The 21,103-nt window shown below is 36.2% G+C and overlaps 1 protein-coding gene and 1 non-coding gene across 7 annotated transcripts; one reads left to right on the top strand and one right to left on the bottom strand.

Moving 5' to 3' along the window:
• TRNAR-ACG (transfer RNA arginine (anticodon ACG)) lies at positions 1–73 on the top strand. The gene has a single exon. It is a non-coding gene; the product is annotated as a tRNA-Arg (tRNA).
• A 2,329-nt stretch (positions 74–2,402) lies between these two features.
• LOC132605783 (transcription initiation factor TFIID subunit 15b-like) lies at positions 2,403–8,231 on the bottom strand. Of its 6 annotated transcripts, XR_009569460.1 has the most exons (8): positions 7,925–8,230; positions 7,148–7,235; positions 5,762–6,422; positions 5,217–5,367; positions 5,057–5,138; positions 3,528–3,725; positions 3,380–3,413; positions 2,403–3,312 (listed from the first exon to the last, which is right to left on the bottom strand). XR_009569460.1 is itself a non-coding variant. In XM_060319019.1 (6 exons), exons 1-6 carry the CDS (start codon positions 8,145–8,147, stop codon positions 3,623–3,625), a joined length of 1,287 nt encoding a protein of 428 aa, XP_060175002.1. In that variant the 5' UTR covers positions 8,148–8,231; the 3' UTR covers positions 2,403–3,622. The 6 variants fall into 6 exon arrangements, 2 of the variants coding, with proteins under 2 accessions (XP_060175002.1, XP_060175001.1); XR_009569459.1 differs by having other exon boundaries at positions 3,380–3,725; XR_009569458.1 differs by having other exon boundaries at positions 2,403–3,413.
• Positions 8,232–21,103: the final 12,872 nt, after the last annotated feature.

Below are 21,103 nucleotides of genomic sequence, written 5' to 3'. Positions count from 1 at the left end.
GACTTCATGGCCCAATGGATAAGGCGCTGGTCTACGAAACCAGAGATTCTGGGTTCGATCCCCAGTGAAGTCGCTTTCCATTTTTTGCTTAAATTTAGCCACAGCATTAGCAGATGCTAAACACCTATAATAATGAAATTTTTTCTTTTTAAAATACAATACATTTAAGAATTATTAGCAATAACATATTTTGGTTCAAACATTTGCTTAAGCTCACTAACAATCAAACAGCTAAATAACACAGGAAACAGCATAACAGGGATCCCTAGCAACCATGGGTGTGAATATTAAACTGTCTCGGTTTGTTCACGCTGTTGGAGTCTGTCTTGTAGTTTGGAGCCTAAATGTTCCACTTTGTTTAGTGATACCTATTTTGTTCTGAGTGCAGCTTTTTGAGTATTTGTGCTCTTGGTATTAGTATGCTTAACAGTATGATGAGAGAGTGATTAGACTCCTTTATGGAACAAATCTTTGTTCTTTTGGTCCGGAATAGAATTAGAGCTTTTCGGTAAAACCTTGTCCGCACTAGGTGTTTACATTAACCCTACGGATGCACGACACATGTCCTTCATGGCTTCATGCACTCATTTTGACTTAAGAACATTTAAGCCACGTGTATTCTCAATTTAATTTTTAAATGCTAATATCAAATTAATTGATTTGACGTTAACTTTCTCTGTGGGTAAGTGCTTACCGAGTTACTTGTTTCCCATTTTGGTTTAAGCCCCAAAATAGATACTTGGTTATCGTTGAGAGTTGTATTTGATGCATTCTAAAAAGCGCAGCCTGATGCACAAAGCTTTCCGTATTAATAGGATCCGGAGAAGGGCCTCAGTTCAAGAGGTATGATGTACACAATTTACCCTAATGCTTGCTTCCACGATTGAACCCGTTACCTATAAATCACACAGAGACAACTTTACAGTTACTCCAAGGCTCCCTTCAAATTGCATTTGATGCATTCTTGGCTCCCTTCAAATTGTATTTGATGCATTCTATCATTTAAGATTCTGGTTAACTTGGCTTCTGTGCCTTATTTCCGTCTAGCATGCACTCTGCTGACCAGGTTGTAAGAGCTAACTCGATGGCACCCATACCAATTTGCTCTCGTATAGATCATTTTGCACAGAGCGGTTCAACTAGTTCACCATGTAGCTGCTACATTCAAGCAAGCACAGGATTGGGTAGCTTTACTTGTCAATGTTTAGGTAGATGGAAAGAAATACCACAAAAAAAAGAACGACAGTAAAATTCATGTGAGAACCCAACAAAATAGATCCTCGAAGAGAAAAAGAAATCCAGTATAGTTTGTCACCTCTTCATTTTGGCTTAAACTGATCCTATACAAATAATCCACATTCTTTGACCAAATTGTGCATTTTCAATCTATCCCCAACCGTCATTAGAGATTTGCAGTTTTATCCTTCAACCCTCTGACTCACAAAAGAAGGCGTCTCAATCGATACTGTTATAAAGAGAGAATTTTGTTTGCTTTGAAGAAAAATCTCCGTTAAAAACAACATATACTAGTAGTTTAGAACTGAAAGAAACCACTTTAAAAATGAATGTTCGACTGCTGATGGTCTAGGTAAAAGAAATAAGATCATTTTGCACCCAAAATCCAAAGATCTCGAACTATTTTGAACTTTTTCTTGATCCTCGAATGTCATTAGAATATTTTTGGCCGAATAGAATATTTCAATTTTTGCAAGAAATTGAGGACTTTTTCTCTGCAAATATTTGAGGTTTCGAGGCAGAAAGTGGCCGTCCACCATTCAACGACGAAGAAGGGAAAACTTGAATACTCCCTCTGTCCCATATTAGTTGTCCACGATATTAAAAATATCTGTCCCAAAATATTTGTCCATTCACAAAATCAAAATAGGATTAATGACCATTTTCCTATTTTGACCTTAATTATAAAGTAGACAAGTAATATCGGAAAGAGGGAGTATATGCTTTTAGTCCATTATTCAAGAAAACGGCGGCAATTTGATTGTTTTGATTTGTGATCATCAAAACACCAAGCTTGTCCTTGTCTAGATGCATTCTAGTATGAAAAAAAAAAATGGGATAATATATTCAAGAAAAGAAATATGAAAAGTTACATTTCTAACATGATAGAGCCACGATGCATTTTGCTCTGTCAAGCTAACACAAACGTCAAATTTGAATAGTGCAGCGTCGATCATGCATCTATAGATAAATGCTATGCAGAATCAAGAAATCGACAAAATACCGAGACACGAGCACCTGGCAATGACGCTATGCTGAACGTAAAAAAAAAGTAGAGATGACTCTCAGAAGCCATAAAGGAGCCTCCCTTAAATTTACTGTCTGCATAGTCCTTTAAAAGAACGCACACCATTTTCAGACACAGAAAAAATGAGGACAGTTCCCAATTAGACAATCAAGAGTGACATTTATTATTTAATAAAAGCAGCTTGTCAAAATCCGAATATTACACAAACATACTACAACAAAGACCCTGATAGCAGAAAGTGGTCTTGAGCAACTGACTTTTCGGGACTCCTTAAAAAAAATACCCCATCATTGTAATTCTGGGCTTGCTTTGCTAGGAAGGAAAAGAATGGTCTGGCTCCTATTTCATCGACCAATCTCCACTTTCATGATAATAGGACCCAGTTTATTCTTGAAACAAAGAAAGAACGGAAATTACTTTAAGATCGAATTGACTACTAAGCCGCTAATCATACAACCGTCTCGGGATAGGCTCCTACAGCCGGGGCATTCATTAGCACAGCTTGGTACGTGCTTCTCAGGAAAATCAAATAGCTCCTCCAGCTAAATTGTCCTTATCAAACAGACGAGCGATAACATCCTATTTTCTCCGTTCACACCATAAGTTTCCAAGTCAATACCAATATGACTATGGAAAGCGCGGTCAACAAACTTCTATATTATGTAAAACCAAAAAAAGAAGTGGATAGAAGGGAGGAGTAATCCCTACAATTGAAACATTACCAATCTTGAAATTCTCGACTCCGCTCTGAACTTCCAAACGTAGCAAAACTAACCACATACTGATTCTTTTCTCTACACACCAGAGGACTGAGGACCCAGCTCAAGCACTCTCAAAAGATATAAGATCCTTTATACTGGCTAAAATAGACTGATTCCAAAATAGATGGTCATTCCTGACCTGGACACTAGCTAGTAACCATAGAAATGAGAACATATCTTGAAAAAATATGTGCCACCCATCTAGATGCGCCTAAAACATCAAATTTGCCATCATGTGAAGATGCCGACGTACGCAAGCGCGCGCGCACACTCAATAGCAGTATCGACCTGCTTGAATTAATGGAGCATATTAGATTTTCAAAGAAGCAACACTCACCTGTACATTTCAACCTACCTTAGCAGCATTTTGCAGAATCATCCATTCGCCTCTATAAAAACATTCACACAGTTCATATTAATCAAAGCTTCAAACTGAGAAACCACCCTAAGTAGCAGATAGCAAGGAGAAAAAGGGTATTGCTCAGAGTAAATGAACAACCTACCTTTAGTCTCCAGCTAAGGGAGTATATCATGGAATGGAACTAATTAAAAAAACCCTCCCAACACATTTTTAGTACATAGATTGTCCGGCTGAAATTCAGTAGGGACGTGAACGGTTTCCACCATGATAGTTTCTGTCTGGACCAGAACCATAGTTACCTCTGCGCCTGTCACCACCATAACCGCCTCGACCACCGCCCCTACAATCAATATAAAAGGTCAGCATAAAGGATCCGCATTACCATTTTACTTGGAGATATTTTACTCTCTAGGTGGACAAAATATTCACTCTCAGAGTTCAAAATAAACAGTTAACTATCACCTTATCAAAAAAAAAAAAAAAAAGTTAACTACCCAGCCTTATCCAACCCATAAACAGAACGCAACCATCAGACTAGTGGATTAGACATTTTTGCCCACTTTAAGCTAACATTAAAAAAGTTAATAACAAAAAGAATACAAAGCATTATTATTTTTGGAGTGTGGTTACAAGAGGCTAGGGAAGGAACCAGGCGAGTGGAAAAAATTGAGGCATCACCTGAAGGATAGGTTCTAGGTGCAGATAGACTGAAGATAATTACGCTTGAAATCACTCACTTAAGCAAGTATAATAGATAATATAACACGCTGACAACTTGACACTTTTAATTTAATCATATTCTGCTGGATTACGGAGGTTAATATCAGACTGGTGTAACTTGCGGTTCGCAGAGTGTTAAAACATCATTTTTATAGGCACTGAGCTTCATGGTTCTAAAAATAAAAATGAACTTCATTATATCTTCACAAAAAAGTTCCAATGTAGGTTGGCGGATCCATCCAAGATATCCACCCGTTGCATCAAGATCACTAGTTACCACATAGTCAAAATTTGCAAATAATACTTGCAATATAAATTAGGCAGAATATATTAGATGTAAATTTCACTGCAAGCAACCCAAAGGTGGCAATAAAGACACCCATGATTGCTCAATCTTGCAAATTTAGTGAAATCACAAAAGAGATTATTGTTTTAAGAAATTATATGCAGCTGTGTCTTTGTCAAGGCTAAATCATAATGTTCAACTTGGAAAATATTAAGGCCCTCACAACTCACAAGCGTCCATACACTATAATAATGGTCCAAAATACCAACCGCTGGCAGGGTACACAGACTAGAGCCCAAAATTTTAAAAAGAAAAAGGACACAGACTAGAGTCCAAAATTTTAAAAAGAAAAAGGGGAAAAAAGGAGAGAGAGAGAGAGAAGAGGGGGGGGGGGGGGGGGGAGTAGACACTCCCATAATCTAATCAAAGACATCTTAACTCCGCATGCATGCCGAGGCACAAGTACAAAGCTATTTTTGTACTCTGAAGTGACAACAACAACAACATGCCCAGTGAGTCCCACAATGTGGGGTCTGGGGAGGGTAGATTGTACGCAGACCTTACCCCTACCTTGACGAACTGTAGAAATAACTGGAAGTCATGTGAAATGAAAGAATATAAATTTAAAAAGAAGATTGAACAAAGGATAACACTGTATGACATACCCAGAACCATATGCTGGAGGAGCATTTGGGGCAGACTTCTCAGCCATTGCAACACTGATCTTATAACCTCTGAAGTCGTAATCTGGTGAACACATTCATGGTTAGCAGGTAAGGATTTAGTGCATAAGGTCAAAAGAAATCATATTATTATAGTTTTTACTATTGAAAAAGCCTCCAGCAGAGTGAGCTGCCGAAGGATCTTCATATGACAAAACTGCATCCCCTTTGTTATTTCCTTTTTCATCTGTGTATAACTTTATTCTCCAAGGCCACTGGTCCTTGTAGCCTCGTTTTTGCTTGATTCTCGCTACCTACAGATTAACGAGAAAGGAATTAAGCATCATTCAAAGGCATTGACTAACAGCTAGTCACCAAAATCAATCACTTTATTGTGATGATAAAGTCAAGGCAATATTTCTATGATCAGTAAAAGAAAAAACATCAAAATACTAAGTATTACAACATTTTATCTTCGGGCTCAAAGTACTAATACCACAGTGAATAGCATGGAGTTGTGAGGTAACGAAAAATAATATACTGCTAACAGAAAAAATAAACCTGAAACGGGAAATTATAATCAAAAGAACTTTCATATTACCTGTCCAATGCTTCCAAAAAGTGCTTAAGAGTTCAAATATAATGTACTACTAAGGGAAAAAATAAATCTGAAACGGAAATTATAATCAAAAGAACTTTTCATATTACCTGCCCGATGCTTCCAAAAAGCTCTTGGAGTTCTTCAATGGTGACATCAGGAGGCAAATTTGAGATATATATTCTGGAGTTGTCACAGGAATCTCCACATTGCTCATCACACTGTTTCACCTTCTCTGGAGCCTCAGCAGGAGCACTGTCATAACTACCTACTTCTTTTCGAGGACCACCGCCATATCCCCCATCATACCCCCCTTGTGGGCCACCCCGACCACCACCAGGGGCATCATATTGTATATTCCCACCATAGCCAACAGTGCTAGCGTGTGAAGGAGGATATGACGCAGCTCCCTCACTGTAATTTGCAGGCGGAGGAACTGCATCAGGGGCATAGTCTGGGTTCCCACCATAAGTGTTGGATGGTGGTGGATAGTTGCTATCAGGGCCTCCGTAAGATGGACGAGCAGCTTGAGGACCATGACCATAGCCACCATATCTTCCCTGATTACCAGAAGAGCCATATCTATTGCTTCCTCCACCCCCTCTATCATAATTATCACCTCTTCCCCCTCGATTATTTGCATATCCACCTTCATTTCCACCTCTACTGTAACCGCTACCACCTCTGCTACCACGATCACCATTACCCGCAGGCGAAGGTGCACCACATTTATTACACTCAACTCTTCGAGCAAAGTTCAAGTTTCCACAACTAGATCCAGATATACCAATATTAACAATACGAGACAGGAAAATTAAACAGGTATAATTCCATAGTTTAAATGAGATGGTATTAGGTAATTAAACCCAAAATAATATAACGTTCATACTAATACTTCACAGCACTTCATAAAAATTGAGAACATGTCAGCATGGTTTCAATTGTGATCATCAATTCACAAGGTGCTCTTTTTCATGAACGGCATGAACATAATTACAACTTGTAATTTCGACAGAGAGAATCAAGTTAAATTTTTGAGGAGGAGAATCAAACTAAATTTGCTCACTGAACTTTGAAAGTGAAGCCACTTATTGTCTTTAAGCAGACATAATGTCAATCATATTTTTTGAACCAATCAAACCCTAGGTTCAAAATTCCGTTTGTCAATCATATTTTTTGAAAAATGAATTTTACAATTGAATACTACAGCTCTCTTGAAAAAACTGTTGAATATCAAAGTTAGTAGTTTAACTATAGCAGCTTAGAATAACTTAGTTGAAGGTATTAACTTTTGGAACTTCCACCTCCATTTTTTTTTGGGATACGTAACTTCCACCTCCATTTACTCCAACTAATAAATCAAAACAATTAGTTGATCAGGAATAAAAACACAATTTCCTAAATATTACCCAAAAAAACCTAAAATATAAATGTTTGAACAAGTAATACTAAGCAGAAACTCCAAAAACTATCAAGAAGGATACTGAAAATCTTACCTCGGATTAGGGCAACGCCAATCGCCATCCCTCCCACTTCCTCCACCGCGACCACCACCTCTTCCTCCTTGATATCCACCACCACCAACTATCAGTTCAGATAAATATGGATAAAAAATTATTCTCACCATAGAATAGTTTATATCTTATGCTAATTTATTGAGAATGGTAAAAAAACACACTTGAACTATGGCTTTTTTCGCAACTCTCTCATCCCAACTATTACCAGCTGTTTCCTTTTCCTACATGAACTATCACCATCTATGTATTAAAACACACCTCAATTATTAGTTGTTCACTTTCCTACCTGGATACTGATAGTTGAGGTGTGTTTTAATACATAAATGGTTATGGGGTGATATTTCAGGTCGAAAAAGGGAACAACTAATAGTTAGTTGGATATTAAGATGGATTTTGAACTAAGAAATAGACCCTAGAAGCTAAAAAAGGCTATCCTGAGCCATTGCGATAATCAGGGTTACGCCAGGATGATAAAAAGCTTAACACCTCTCATTCTTCTTACTTTTTCAATATGAAAACAAGAGAAAAATCAAAAGGTCGTTTCCTTTGGTATCATTAACCTAACAAATGTTGTTTCTTGTTTATCTGTTTCTATTTCTTTTTTATATATATATATGGAAAGTTCAAAAATCAATCATACAATAATAATAATCCAGAATGAAACTCGCGAAAAAGTTATATAGTTGTTCAGGCGTGTGTTTTGACCATTATCTCTAATTTATTGAACAAAATTTAGGAACAAGGATAGTATAGTACCTCGATTATACGAACCACCCTCATATCCTCCATAATAAGCTCCTCTAGAACCACCGTATCCTCCGCCGCCGCCCGAGCCCGAGCCACCGTATCCACCCCTACCGCCTTCACCACCGTATCCACCGCCAGCCGAGCCACCGTATCCACCACCGTGCGAGCCCGAGCCACCGTATCCACCATCAGAAGGAGGAGGCGGAGCATCGTAACCGTATGTACCAGACATGATGATCTACCGCCTTTTTTTTTTTTCCTTACTGATAGAGAAGACTGAAGAATGTTCACGCGAAAGGGCGGGTCCACTTTATATATGCTTTGGGTGAGAGAAAGAGGAGATACACGTGGACTCGTGGAGGCGGCTAGTGTTTATTCTCTCAGGGTCGTTTGATTTATTGTATTAAAAGTGATATGTATTGCAAAAAATTTAAGAAAAACTATTTTGTTTATTCACTTATTTAGTAGAAAAAAAAAAGATTTGGGACCTCAGGGACAATTTTATTATTTTATTGTGGGATAATTAATTTTGAAATTGTTATTACACTCTTTGCTAGAGATAACTTATGTCATAATTAGTAACCAAACGAAAGACAAGGAGATACTAAATTTTTTATTCCAGAACTATCTTACCTTATCCATCATACTAAATAACCTCTTAATCTTTTTTCTTCTTTTGAGAAAAGACATAAATTTTTCTCAAACTTGTCCACAAAACTCACCGTAGCATTGTAACCTTACGGGCGTGTAAATACTCCTTAAAAATCTTTCATATGAATTTAGTACCTCCTCAACAGATGATATGACAAGAAAAGTGTTTTCACGTTCCCAAACTCGCGTGGAAGGGACAAAAAGTGATAAGAATTGATTTTTTTTTCTCTCCACCTTTTCCCCCATCCTTGTATCTTTCTCTTCCATCTACAACCACCATATGCCACCATAGATGACCATATCTGCTACAGTTGATAATTGACGATGGTGGGGTGTGTAGAACACCTCCCACCATAAGTGTGATCAGTACTTTTGAGGAGGTATTAAATTTACTTAAAACTTGTTTAAGGATGTATTGAAACGCTCGTAAAGTTATAGTGCTAAAGTGAATTTTGCGGATAAGTTTGAGGGGATATGCCTTTTCTCTTTATTTTTTAAACATTAATAGACAAAGTGAAATGTTAAAATTAGCGTGGAAGGTGAGTTTTTTGGCTACTGGTCAGTAATATTTAGGATCTTTCACGAAGTAACCATCCACCAATATAATAGCTAGTAAATATATATGTTGGTCAAAATGCAACTATTCTGACTCTCGAAAACTGAAACATGACAAGTATTATGGGAGAGAAGGAATATAAAGAATGATCAAATTGACTTTCGAAAAGTGAAATGTAACAATTATTTACCGAGGGAGTACATAATTAGTGTATATATATATGACTAGTGATTGTAATTATTTCTTGCGAGCGGCCAAATGTTTGAATTTCCCTAGTATTTAGTCAAAACCCAAATTTAAGTCGCAATCAAATTTGGATCTGAAAATATTTTTTGTGGATGTAGATGTGATTTGTTGAAACCATCTAGACGAAGTTATATACAAAAATTGAGGAAGATTGATGGTGATTTGAATCAGTTTGGAGGTAAATTCATATCTAAAATCATGTGGAAAACGCCGCGCGTGTCTATCTTGTTGTATATCATACAAAATTTTCATGGAACATATATATATATATATATATATATATATATATATATATATATATATATATATATATAGACTTAAAGAGCCCTTTCCCTAACTTTTACTCAATTATACACGATATACATGGATAATATATACAGATATACAACTCTTCATAAATTTATATTCTTCCATTTTCATACCTCCTCCACCACACCACCATCCTAAAATTACCATAATCACCCATCATTCCATCGTAACAATATAGAACACCATTTGAATCCAACAAAAAGAAAAATAATAGATAAGAAAGTGAAGTTGAAATATGTTTTCCCTGCTCTTCTCTTAGATTTTTGCTTCTGATATGAGAAGAAAATGGTTGAGAGTGACAACTCGGGATTTTGGGCTTAGAGGAATGGTGATGTTCGGTGGCATCGATAGAGGAAGGATCTGTGGTGATAGATGTTGAATATGATGGGTGATCGAGAATCACCATAGGGTGCCAATTGTTTTAGTTTTAGAGCTAACATGAGCTACCGTATCTAGGACTGGGCATAAATACCGAAAATTAAAAAATCGGACTGAACCGAACCGAACTAGTTTGGTTCGGTGTTTGGTGTCCACCTTAAAAAAACCGAAACCGAAATAGCCGAACCGAAGTTTGATAAAACCGAACCGAACGCCCACCGAAATTTAATACATTACCCAAAAAAATTAAAATAATCCATGCCTATTAAGTTTAAGCCCAAAAAAAATCCAATTGTAACAAGCCCTCTTTTGCTTTTGTATCCCTAATTTTCCACTTCAGTTCAGTTGAGAAAATCAAATATTCTTAACAAAGGAAGGTGACTAGGATGTGCCTTTAGGATTAATGTAAATGTATGTGCTTTATGTGTTTTCTTAATTATTCTTACGGTATGTACATAACACCTAGTAATCTATATCATGGTTATAGTTTTCTGTTCTTGTGTACCCTGTTTGTTTGATTTTGATTTCAATTTATCAGTTTTATGTTTTATTGCTTTTGAGAATATGAATTAGTGTAAATGGAATCGCTTCTAATATCATATAAAAAAATCGAATTGAAAAAACCGAAACCGAACTTCAAAAAACCTAAACCGAAAGAACCGAACCGAACTAGTTTGGTGTCCACCTTAAAAAAAACCGAAACCGAAATAGCCGAACCAAAGTTTGATAAAACCGAACCGAAGAACCAAATGCCCACCCCTAACCGTATCTATATATAATATAAAGCTAGACAAAAAAAGAGTGATGTGACACCTCTCTTTAGCTAAGGATCCTATTTATCCATTTTCTCATTTCTTTGAGTTTTTCTTCCTCCATTTTATTTGTTTAACTTATATTAAAAAGCCTAAAAATTTCTATTAAGTACTCTGAATGTTATGGCTCTTCTCCACTCCTATATAATCAATTTTTATTAATGCGTACTAGTTGGTGATAGCTCAAGTAGGAAAAGTAAACAATTAATAGTTGAGGTGTGTTTTGCAAATTAGTTGCCGATAGTTTAGGTACGAAACTCTCACACCTGATAGTTTCGGGGACTCAAAAAAAGGTGATAAAAAAAGGTGATACTTGAGGTTACCATTAATAAATGTGAATTATAAATTGCGGGGATGGGTGACACAGATCCCGAGACACCCAGATACGTATCGGAGAAAAAAAACCAAAAACTAGTCTTTGAGAGAAAATAAAAAAGAGTTGATCAAAATCAACATTCAAGGTAAACATACTCGGAATCGAGGTTTGAAAGTTCCTATAGGCCCGGATGGTGATTTATGACTTAGATGGATAGTTTTGACGAGCATGAGGGGCTCAGGTGTGATTCAGACACTTAAGTTGCATAGTAGTTAAAATGAAGATTAAGAGTTGACCACGGTCAAATATGTGCTTAAACGATCCCTGATTGGTGTTTTGAGCGTTCCAACAGGTCCGTAGGGGGGTTGGGTTATTACATCATAGCAACTCAAAATAGACTTGACTCCCGACTTATCAATGATCAGGGGTGGCTTAAGCGGAAAGCTAGTGAAGCTTTTGTTTTAGGCAACCAAAAATTTGAGGCCCCCAATTTTTTTAATTAATAGTGATTTTATGATTTTATTTTCGCTTCGACAATAATGTAATTTGTAGGAAAAAAAAAATAAGAAACATTTATTAAGAAGAAAGAAAGAGAGAAAAACAACATACGTTTTATAGTAGAAATATATTATAATTTTGAATTAAACTACTCACATCTTCATATTCGTAAATAAAATTTTATACAACAACTAGCGGAATGTATTGCCAACACATGGTTAAGATCTTATAGACTTGAATTAATCCTTACTTATATGAATAATAAGAACAATATTACTAAGTTCAAATACACGGTTATCATCTTCTTGAATTAATCTTTACTAATATAAATAATAGCAATAATATTAGTACGTGAAGTTAAAGACTTTATGTTTTTAAGGATACTACACTTTAAAAAACAAATATGAAAAAGAAAGAACATAGTCTCGAATTAAAAAAAAGCAGAGCCTCAACAACGTACAAAAGAGCAGCCTTCACCATCAACATTTGCTCAATCTTTTGAAGGTTCGATAGTTGTTGTTCGCAACCTTTTGGCATTGTCGACTTCCAATCCTCACTCTGCCAAAACAGACGGGTATTTGGCCTTTGATAATTGTTGAGAGGGCTTCCTTGGCCTTCTCTACTTCGTTGAGGTAGGTGTGCAAAAGTCTCCATGCATGAGAGAACGTGGAGATAGCCCTACCTCCTCAAAGGGAACGTGGAAACAACCCCTACCTCCTCAATAAGAAAGAGAGGGGCTCCTCATTTGAGGTTTCTTCAGCCATGCTCCCTTTGTTTTTCCTGTGTACGTACTGATGTGGCACCTCTCTTTGATCAAGGATCCTATTTATCTTTTTCCTCATTTTTTTTGAGTTTTCTTCCTCCATTCTATTTGTTTAACTTATATTAAAAAGCCTAATTTTTTTATTAAGTACTCTGAACGTTATGGCTCTTCTCCACTCCCATGTAATTAATTTTTATTAAGGTGTATTAATGTCTCAAAGGTAGAAGATAAGAAGATAAGAAACCTAAATCTCATGTTGCACTAAGGGGGTATTCATCCGGCCGAGCTATATATCCAGGATGTAGTCTATGCTTTTTAGCTGAAATTTGCAACATGTATATGTTCTTGGCACATAAAGGTGTGCTATAGGATCTCAAAGTCCAGTCCAAGTTCTCCAATAAGGTCCACTATATTTTTAGTATTTTACTTTGTATAGGAACCATTTATTTTTATTATATTCACGTGTTAGTGAATACTCTATCTCGATTGAACTTATTTATATGTATCATCTTCTCAACATATTCAAGTGGATCAATTTCTTTACCGGCAAAACTGCAGAAGTCGGCTAGTGTTTTTCTTATTTGGAAAGGTTACACTTTTGAGGAGTTGAGTCCGGTGATTGCCTCTTACCCAGTATCTGCATCGAGCAACATAGTCAACTTGGTATTGAGTTGTTTTGGAGGATTTTAATGGTTTAAAATGAAGGAAAACATAGTATAAAGGTCGTAGTTTGGTATGTTGATGTTGTTGGCTTATGGAATGATTTTCGAAGGAAGTCTCGGACGGATTTGTATATGCTTGACACGCAGTATCTTGATTATCTGGTTGTTGATGTTGTTATTGATGTTTGGGAGCTGTTTTGGAATTGGTTCGGAGTAGAAGATATAAAGGAAATGCTATCCGATTTTCGATAGCTCATTTGTTAGTCTAACTTGATCTTATGAAAGTTTCAATGGCTTGACCTTGGTATGAATTATCCTGAATGTAGATTTGCAAGTTCGGGAGGATAAGGGTTAAGTAGTTGAGGAGACGACAAGGTATGTTAAGGCTATCCCTTTCTTTCTTATGGCATGATTTTCTCCTTATGAACTTTCACAAATGATGTTCATAATGATTCCTCTCATAGAAATGTTAGAAACTTACGTTCTTGATGTTCTTACGATATTATTGATGTTGGTCTCACCTTATAATTATTGTTCCTTCAAGGTGAGATATGCCACTGATGTTAGCTCCATAATGGGAATCGGAGGTATAATGACCTTATGTCACTCCGATGAATTTAGAAATGTGTTCTCAAGGAATTTTTTGTAAGACATAAATAGTATGCTAGTTATGAGACCCATAACGAGGTACTTAATGCTAGAAGATAGGCTTATGATGCAACCATGAATTGAATAAGGTTTAGTTAATCAGGAAGAAGTCTTAATGGCCCGGAAATGTGTTTATAAGTCTTATGTGATCACGCAGGCATCAACAGATAAGTAGTAACCATCACGGGTGTATAAGAGCTACTATGTTAGTTACAAGACTCCCAATAGGGCATATGATATTAGAAAGTAAAGCTTATGATGTATTTGCGAGGTAGTCAAGGTTGGGTAAATTCAGAAGGTGTTCTAACAATCTAGAAGTACGTTTATAAGACTAAGGGTTACACAGAAGCTAATGGATAAAGAGTGACTACTAGTAGTATATAAAGGGTACCTATAGGGGATATTTGAATCGGGCTGCACGTTCCACAACACATGCATTCATATTTGGATCGGGCTGCACGTTCCGCAGCACATGCATTCATAATTGGATCGGGCTGCATGTTCCTCAGTACATGCATTCATATTTGGATCGGGCTGCACGTTTCGTAGCACATGCATTCATATTTGGATTGGGTTGTACGTTCCGCAACACGTGCATTAATATTTGGATTAGGCTGCACGTTCCGTAGCACATGCATATTTGTATTGGGTTGCATGTTCCGCAGTACATGCATTCATATTGGGATCGGGCTATATATTCCGCAGCACACGCATTCATATTTGGACCGGGCTGTACGTTCCGCAGCACATGCATTCATATTTGGATCGGGCTGCACATTCCGCAGAACATGCATTCATATTTGGATCGGGTTGCACGTTCCGTAACATTTGCATTCATACTTGGATCGGGCTGCACGTTCCGCATCATATGTTCAGATAATGTTATGATAATGAGCTAGCCAGGGCCATGGTAGGGTATATAGACATAGTGGAGATTGCAAGAATATGAAGAGGTATATATATGTATGCTAGATTTACATCGGTAGCTCAGAAGTGCCAGGTTGATTCTTATCCTTCTTCTTTACAGTATATGTTTATTATGTTTCATTTTCTGCCTTACATACTCGGTACATTATTCATACTGACGTCCCTTTACTGGGGGCACTGCGTTTCATGCCCGCAGGTCTTTAGATACAGGTTGATGGATCTCTCAGTAGGATACTAGCTCAGCAGGCAGGGTCATGGCACCCCACTTGCTTCGGAGTTGCTCTGTGAGTCAGCATGGTTGCATATGCATTTGTATGGATATGGCAGGGCCCTGTCCCGGCCACGTTATGTCATGTACTCCAGTAGAGACTCGTAGACATATATGCACAGTTAGAAGTCCTATGGTCATCTCGGTCTATACTCTGTTGTATCATTACTATGGATAGCCTTGCCGGCATATGTACTTAATTGGGATTAACTTGATGACGTATGTATATTATCTTTTGGGCTTATGTCCCATACAGATTATGGTATTTATGAGTCAGCTTTATGGCCCACTCAGGTATGATTATGTGATGTATTATGTTTTGTGGTGCTCGGTAGGTTAGCTCCGGGTGCCCGTCATAGCCCTCCGGTAGGGTCATGACATTTGTAATGTGATAAATTAGAACATTTTGCTTTACACCTATGTAACACAATATCAATGAATATTAACATAATAATATTCATCGACTGATTAATTCTGCTTCTTTTAGTAATACTTATTGATATTCAGAGGCAATAAAGAACATATATAGAGAACGAAAAAGGCCTAAAATACCCTTGAACTATTAGATTTGGTGCAAAAATATCCTTCATCCACCTTTGGGGTCTAAAATACCCCTGACGTTAACCTTCGGGGCCTAAAATACCCTTGACGTTAACCTTTGGAGCCTAAAATACCCTTATTTTTAACGGACCCATTTCATTTACGGAAAAGGGCCTAGAATACCCTTGAAATTTTTCGTTTCATTTATTACGTGACACCCTTTGATTGGTTAGTCATATGATTAACTAAATCTAATTAATTCCCAACCCATTTAACCTGATCCACCAACTAAACCTTGACCCGCTCCAAATAAATTCCTAACAAACCAAATTGAAAAATCCTATAACCCATTTCATTACAAATTAGCCTAGTCTCCTTCTTCTTCTTTCTTATATTAGGGCTCTTAGAAAATGCAAGTTTCTTCTTAGTTTTCCTCCATAAATTATTGTTTGTTTCATTCTCTTTTGTTAAAATGTCGGCATCGTCTTTTATAGTGCTCTTAGAGTTACAGTATTGGCAATTACATGTTGTGTATCCATAACCTGCAGTACAAGATAACTACGTACAAGTTTCTTTGTGGAAAATACAATTTTCCTTGCAAAAACTGAAACGCAGTTGGATGGCGTTTCAACATCTGTCGAAGTAACTGCATGAGAACTGGTTCTGTTTGTTTGGAACCAATTTATATTTCTATTTCTACAAGTGAAGAATAAAGATCAATAAAGTTTGCCAAAGCTGATTGTTCACAACTTAGCAACTTTAACCAATTATTGTACCAACAGTAATATAAGCCACCACATAAGATTTGATGTCAAATTTTTAGTAGTTTTGGATATGTTGATATAATTGGTGTTTTAAAGTCCATGGCATTTTTTTTCAGGACTAGACTTATTTGGTGGTGGTATTCTTACCAAAGAGGAAACTATATCCTTTCTGACTTGGTTTAATATTAGAAAAACTGAAAATACATAAAACAATTCATGGTAGCTAAAAAGAGATGCCGACATTTTGACAAAAGAGAATGAAACAAACAACAATTTATGGAGTGAAACAAACAACAATTTATGGAGGAAAACTAAGAAGAAAGTTGCATTTTCTAAGAAACCTAATAAGAAGAGGAAGAAGGAGACTAGGCTGATTTGTAATGCAATGAGTTATAGGATTTTTCAATTCGGTTTGTTAGGGATTTATTTGGGGCTGGTCAAGGTTTAGTTGGTGGATCGGGTTAAATGGGTTGGAAATTAATTAGATTTAGTTAATTATATGACTAACCAATCAAAGGGTGCCACGTAATAAATGAAACGGGAAAGTTCAAGGGTATTTTAGGCCCTTTTCCATAAATGAAATAGGTCCGTTAAAAATAAGGGTATTTTAGCCTCAAAGGTTAACGTCAGGGGTATTTTAGGCCCCAAAAGGTTAACATCAGGGACATTTTAGGCCCCAAAGGTGGATGAAGGACATTTTTACATCAAATTTAATAGTTTAAAGGTATTTTAGGCCCTTTTCCGTATAGATAATGACCTTTTTTTGGGTGGGACAAAAGAGTTGATGGAAAGTAGGGAAGAATGAATGGTCTTAATCTGGAAAGGAAAAGCAAGGAGAGACTTAGGAGGGCTTTATTCACTATTTAATGAAGCTTTTGATATGAAGAACTATTGATAAACTATAATATAAGCAAGTTAAATAAATAATAGAACTGATGTTAACGTTGAAAATGATTCAATCGATTCATGTTAGAAAATAAATTACTCTATATCAATCTCAATCCGCGTGAAGCACGGAAAAATTCACTAGTTTTCTTAAATTTCCAAGATTCCACAAAAGAAAGTCAAGGGACTAATTGTTGGTGCTATTTCAAAATTAATAAGGATAGTACTTAGACATGTGATTGAACTAAGTTATATATACGCCGATAGTAAAGAGAATTTTTACAGCATCATTTAAGTTATATATACTGATAATATTATAAATTCTTGTTATTGTGTCGCTTCAATTTCATTGATTATAGCAAAATTTACTTTTTTGATCCTGTGGGTGATGTGTGCCAGCCAGCAGGAGACTAAGCACACTTTCCTTGAGTGCAATTATACTAGAAGTTTATGGGCCAGATTGATCCAGTGGCTACAATGGCCAACAAATGGATCATTTTCTGGCACACAGGCCCTAACTATGGTTACATAAATTACATTATTATTAGAGTACTCATAGTATCCAATAGCATTTAGCTCCCCTAGTTTTGGTTCTTGTTTGAGGAAGTAATTCTCTGAAAAGCAAGTTGTGTAAGTGTTATTGTGACTTTGTAATTATTCACTTGATGATTAATGAAAATGATTAGTTACCAAGAAAAAAAGTCTTACTTTTTTTTTAATAATCATATCAGGCTTAATCCAAAAAATGGAATACTATAGATCAAATATGTAAGAAACCTTAATGTTGCATGACATTTAAACTTAATGAATCTATCTATCTCTCTCTCTCTCTTAAACCAATGTTTACAAGAAGAAGAAAAGAAGCATACATAAAGGTTTATTACAAATGTAAAATCTTCATATATTTGTTTTTTTGGCAATAAACTGTGAAATATTACCATACTGACAAATCACACTCTTTCCTTGAAAAACCTTGTTGTTTCTAGTTATCCATGTATGATAAATCACTGCACCATAAATTGCACCTACTACCTCCTTCTTGAACCTGTTCTAGTTTAGCTTGATGATGTGCAAGTCTTGAATTGCATCGCATACTTTCCTAGTCGGTGGACAAGTAGTGAATAAGTGTGTTGCATCTTCCTCAGCACCACTAGTACACATAGCACCTATGGTATCTTAAGGACATAAATGGTAACTATGAGAGTAGGTTAAAAATAGTCCCTTAACTATGCACTTAACGGTTTTGGTCCTTTAAGTTTGCCATAAGTTAACAAAAATGGTCCCTCAACTATGAGGGTTGGTTAAAAATAGTCCCTTAAGTATGCACGTAACAGTTTTGGTCCTTTAAGTTCGCCAAATGTTAACACTTTTAGTCTCCGACAAAATATTCATCGAACTCTGTTTGTTAGATTTGACGAGAACTATGAAAAAATTAGCGAGAACTCACATTTGGGTGTATGCATTACTAAAGAAAAGGCCAAATACCTTAGGATAAAACCGACGGACATCAGTCAGTTATAGGTAAAAACAGAGGGAAAACCTACAGACTTGATAATGTCAGAAAATAGTGTCTCGGAACACAAAGACCAATGGACTCTGTAGATTAAAACCGAGGGAGTCTATCAACTAAGTAAAATACACCAGACCTTAGAAATAAATTAGAAATAGCAGAAACTACAAAAATTATCACTACTAAAAACAAGCGAAAAAAATGATGGACGGAAACCGATGGATAAAATCGAGGGACACTATTTTTTTTTTTTTTTTTAGTTTTGTATTATTTTTTACGAAAACCAACGAACGTCTGTCGTTTATTTTCAAGGAAAATGCGCGGAAACTATTTTTTTTTTTTAAAGAATCACTATGATGGAAGAATTTATTTTCGGGTTTTCAGTAAAAATGAGTCTAGTGTATTTTACTTAGCCGATGGAGTCCGTCGGTTTTAATCGACAGAGTCCGTCAGTCTTTGTGTTCCGAGACACTATTTTCTGACATTATCAAGTTTGTAGGTTTTTTCTCTGTTTTTACCTATAATCAACTGATGTCCGTCGGTTTTATCCTGAGGTATTTGGCCTTTTCTTTAGTAATGCGTACACCCAAATGTGAGTTCTCGCTAGTTTTTTCATAGTTCTCGTCAAATCTAACAAACAGAGTTCGATGAATATTTTGTCGGAGACTAAAAGTGTTAACATTTGGCGAACTTAAAGGACCAAAACTGTTAAGTGCATACTTAAGGGACTAGTTTTAACCAACCCTCATAGTTGAGGGACCATTTTTGTTAACTTATGACAAACTTAAAGGACCAAAACCGTTAAGTGCATAGTTAAGAGACTATTTTGAACCTACTCTCGTAGTTAAGGGACCATTTATGTCCTTTTCTCTTCACTTCCTATTCCAATCTCAGTCAGCCTCATTTTTGTGAGTAATCTACCAAGAGTTACCAACCATAATATGAATATGTGCTTAGGCATAGCAACTCTATTTCTGCAATTTCCACTTTTGGAGCAGTCCCTAGCATCTGTCTATAGCCCATTGCCACAGAGTACTTCCCATTTGTTGTTAAACAATACTAATCATTGATGTACCACCCAACCATCCTCATCTTCAGTTTATGTAGCCTTTTCCAGTACCAGCTACAGTTTGAGGGTGGAGTACTATGCTCCCAAAGGTTTTCATTATTGTTCATGTATACTCCATTCACCCACTTGACCCATAAAAGATGTTTCCTCTCCATCACAAACCAAATCAGTTTACCCACAGATGACATGTTCTATAGTTTACATCCTTTTATATTCAAGCCTCCTTGTTGCTTAGGCTTACATATCTTCTCCCAGGCCACCAGAGAGATTTTCTTCTTTTCCTCACTACTTCCACAGAGAAATTCTCTGCATTTCTTATCAACCTCCTTTATCACACTTTGAGGGAGCAAAAAATACTGATCCCCAGAAGTTATGCAAAGAGAAAAGTACATAGTTTATGATCTTCATATATTTGTTTGCTTAAGAAAGACATTTTATTTAAAATAAAAGTAGTTATTATAATATGGAAGTGAACCAAAAGTTACAATCCTAAAAGTCTTATTAAAGTTTGGAGGAACAAGTTCAAAGGTTGCAAAAGTCTTCCAGAAACTGACCAATTTGGGATATACTTCATGTACCTTTCCAACATGGACTAGGTAGTAGATGACACAACTGAATTTGCAATAGTATAACTCAATCCAAATCCCACTACAAAGAAATTCCCACCCTTGCAGTCCCAATTTTCATAAATAGATATTTATTCATACCTAATATTCACATCAAATTATCTTAATTTTTTATTACTAAATAATAATTGAAATGATAATATAAATTAATTAAATTATAAATTGTACGTGTTAACAAGCACATATCGTATAGTCCTTACGCTTGATAATTAGTTTGATGTAAATACCCAATGTGTGAGTAAATTGTTTTTCCACTCCCCACCCTTGTTAATTGGTTTTCAATGTCTCACCATGTGAGGGCTCGAGTCTTTACTTCTATTTCAATTTGCAATGGAAAATGCTGAATCAGTTCGCAGAAAAAACATAAACCTATTGCTTAATTTGAAATATTAATCGTACAAAAAAAAAGAAAAAGAAAAAAAGAAAGAAAGTAAAATTACACATTCTAATTGTTAGTGACTGAATGGGGAGTCATCTATTTAAGAGATGAAATTTGCGAGTCCCTTTAATTAGCGTCTTTAAGCTCTCAACCTTGGCCCATAGAGTAGCACCTTTTTCCCGGCTCGGACTATAAATATAAATGCATAAACCCAAAAGAAGAATATTGCATTCTAAATGCGTAAAAGGGCATCATGGTGCACTATATAAGCTCCCGCTATGCGTGAAGTCCGAGAAAGAATCGGACCACAAGAGCCTGTAAATTATATAAAAATAATTAGCATAGTGATTATTAGCGTAGGTGAAATTTAAATTCTGAATT

The sequence above is a fragment of the Lycium barbarum genome, chromosome 8 (genome assembly GCF_019175385.1).
Source record: "Lycium barbarum isolate Lr01 chromosome 8, ASM1917538v2, whole genome shotgun sequence".
Classification (NCBI taxonomy): Eukaryota; Viridiplantae; Streptophyta; class Magnoliopsida; order Solanales; family Solanaceae; genus Lycium; species Lycium barbarum.
The sequence above is the reverse complement of the archived record's forward strand: the minus strand, read 5'-3'. Positions and strand labels throughout refer to the sequence as shown.

What these genes read in the sequence shown, in the direction of transcription:
- LOC132605783 (XM_060319018.1), bottom strand. Translation starts at nt 8,147, where the DNA reads ATGTCTGGTACATACGGTTACGATGCTCCGCCTCCTCCTTCTGATGGT. An exon ending in TGCTGGAGGCTTTTTCAATA is followed by an intron (nt 5,139 to 5,216) that starts GTAAAAACTATA and finishes TGTGTTCACCAG; the next exon opens with ATTACGACTTCAGAGGTTAT. An exon ending in CCTCCAGCATATGGTTCTGG is followed by an intron (nt 3,726 to 5,056) that starts GTATGTCATACA and finishes TATTGATTGTAG; the next exon opens with GGGCGGTGGTCGAGGCGGTT.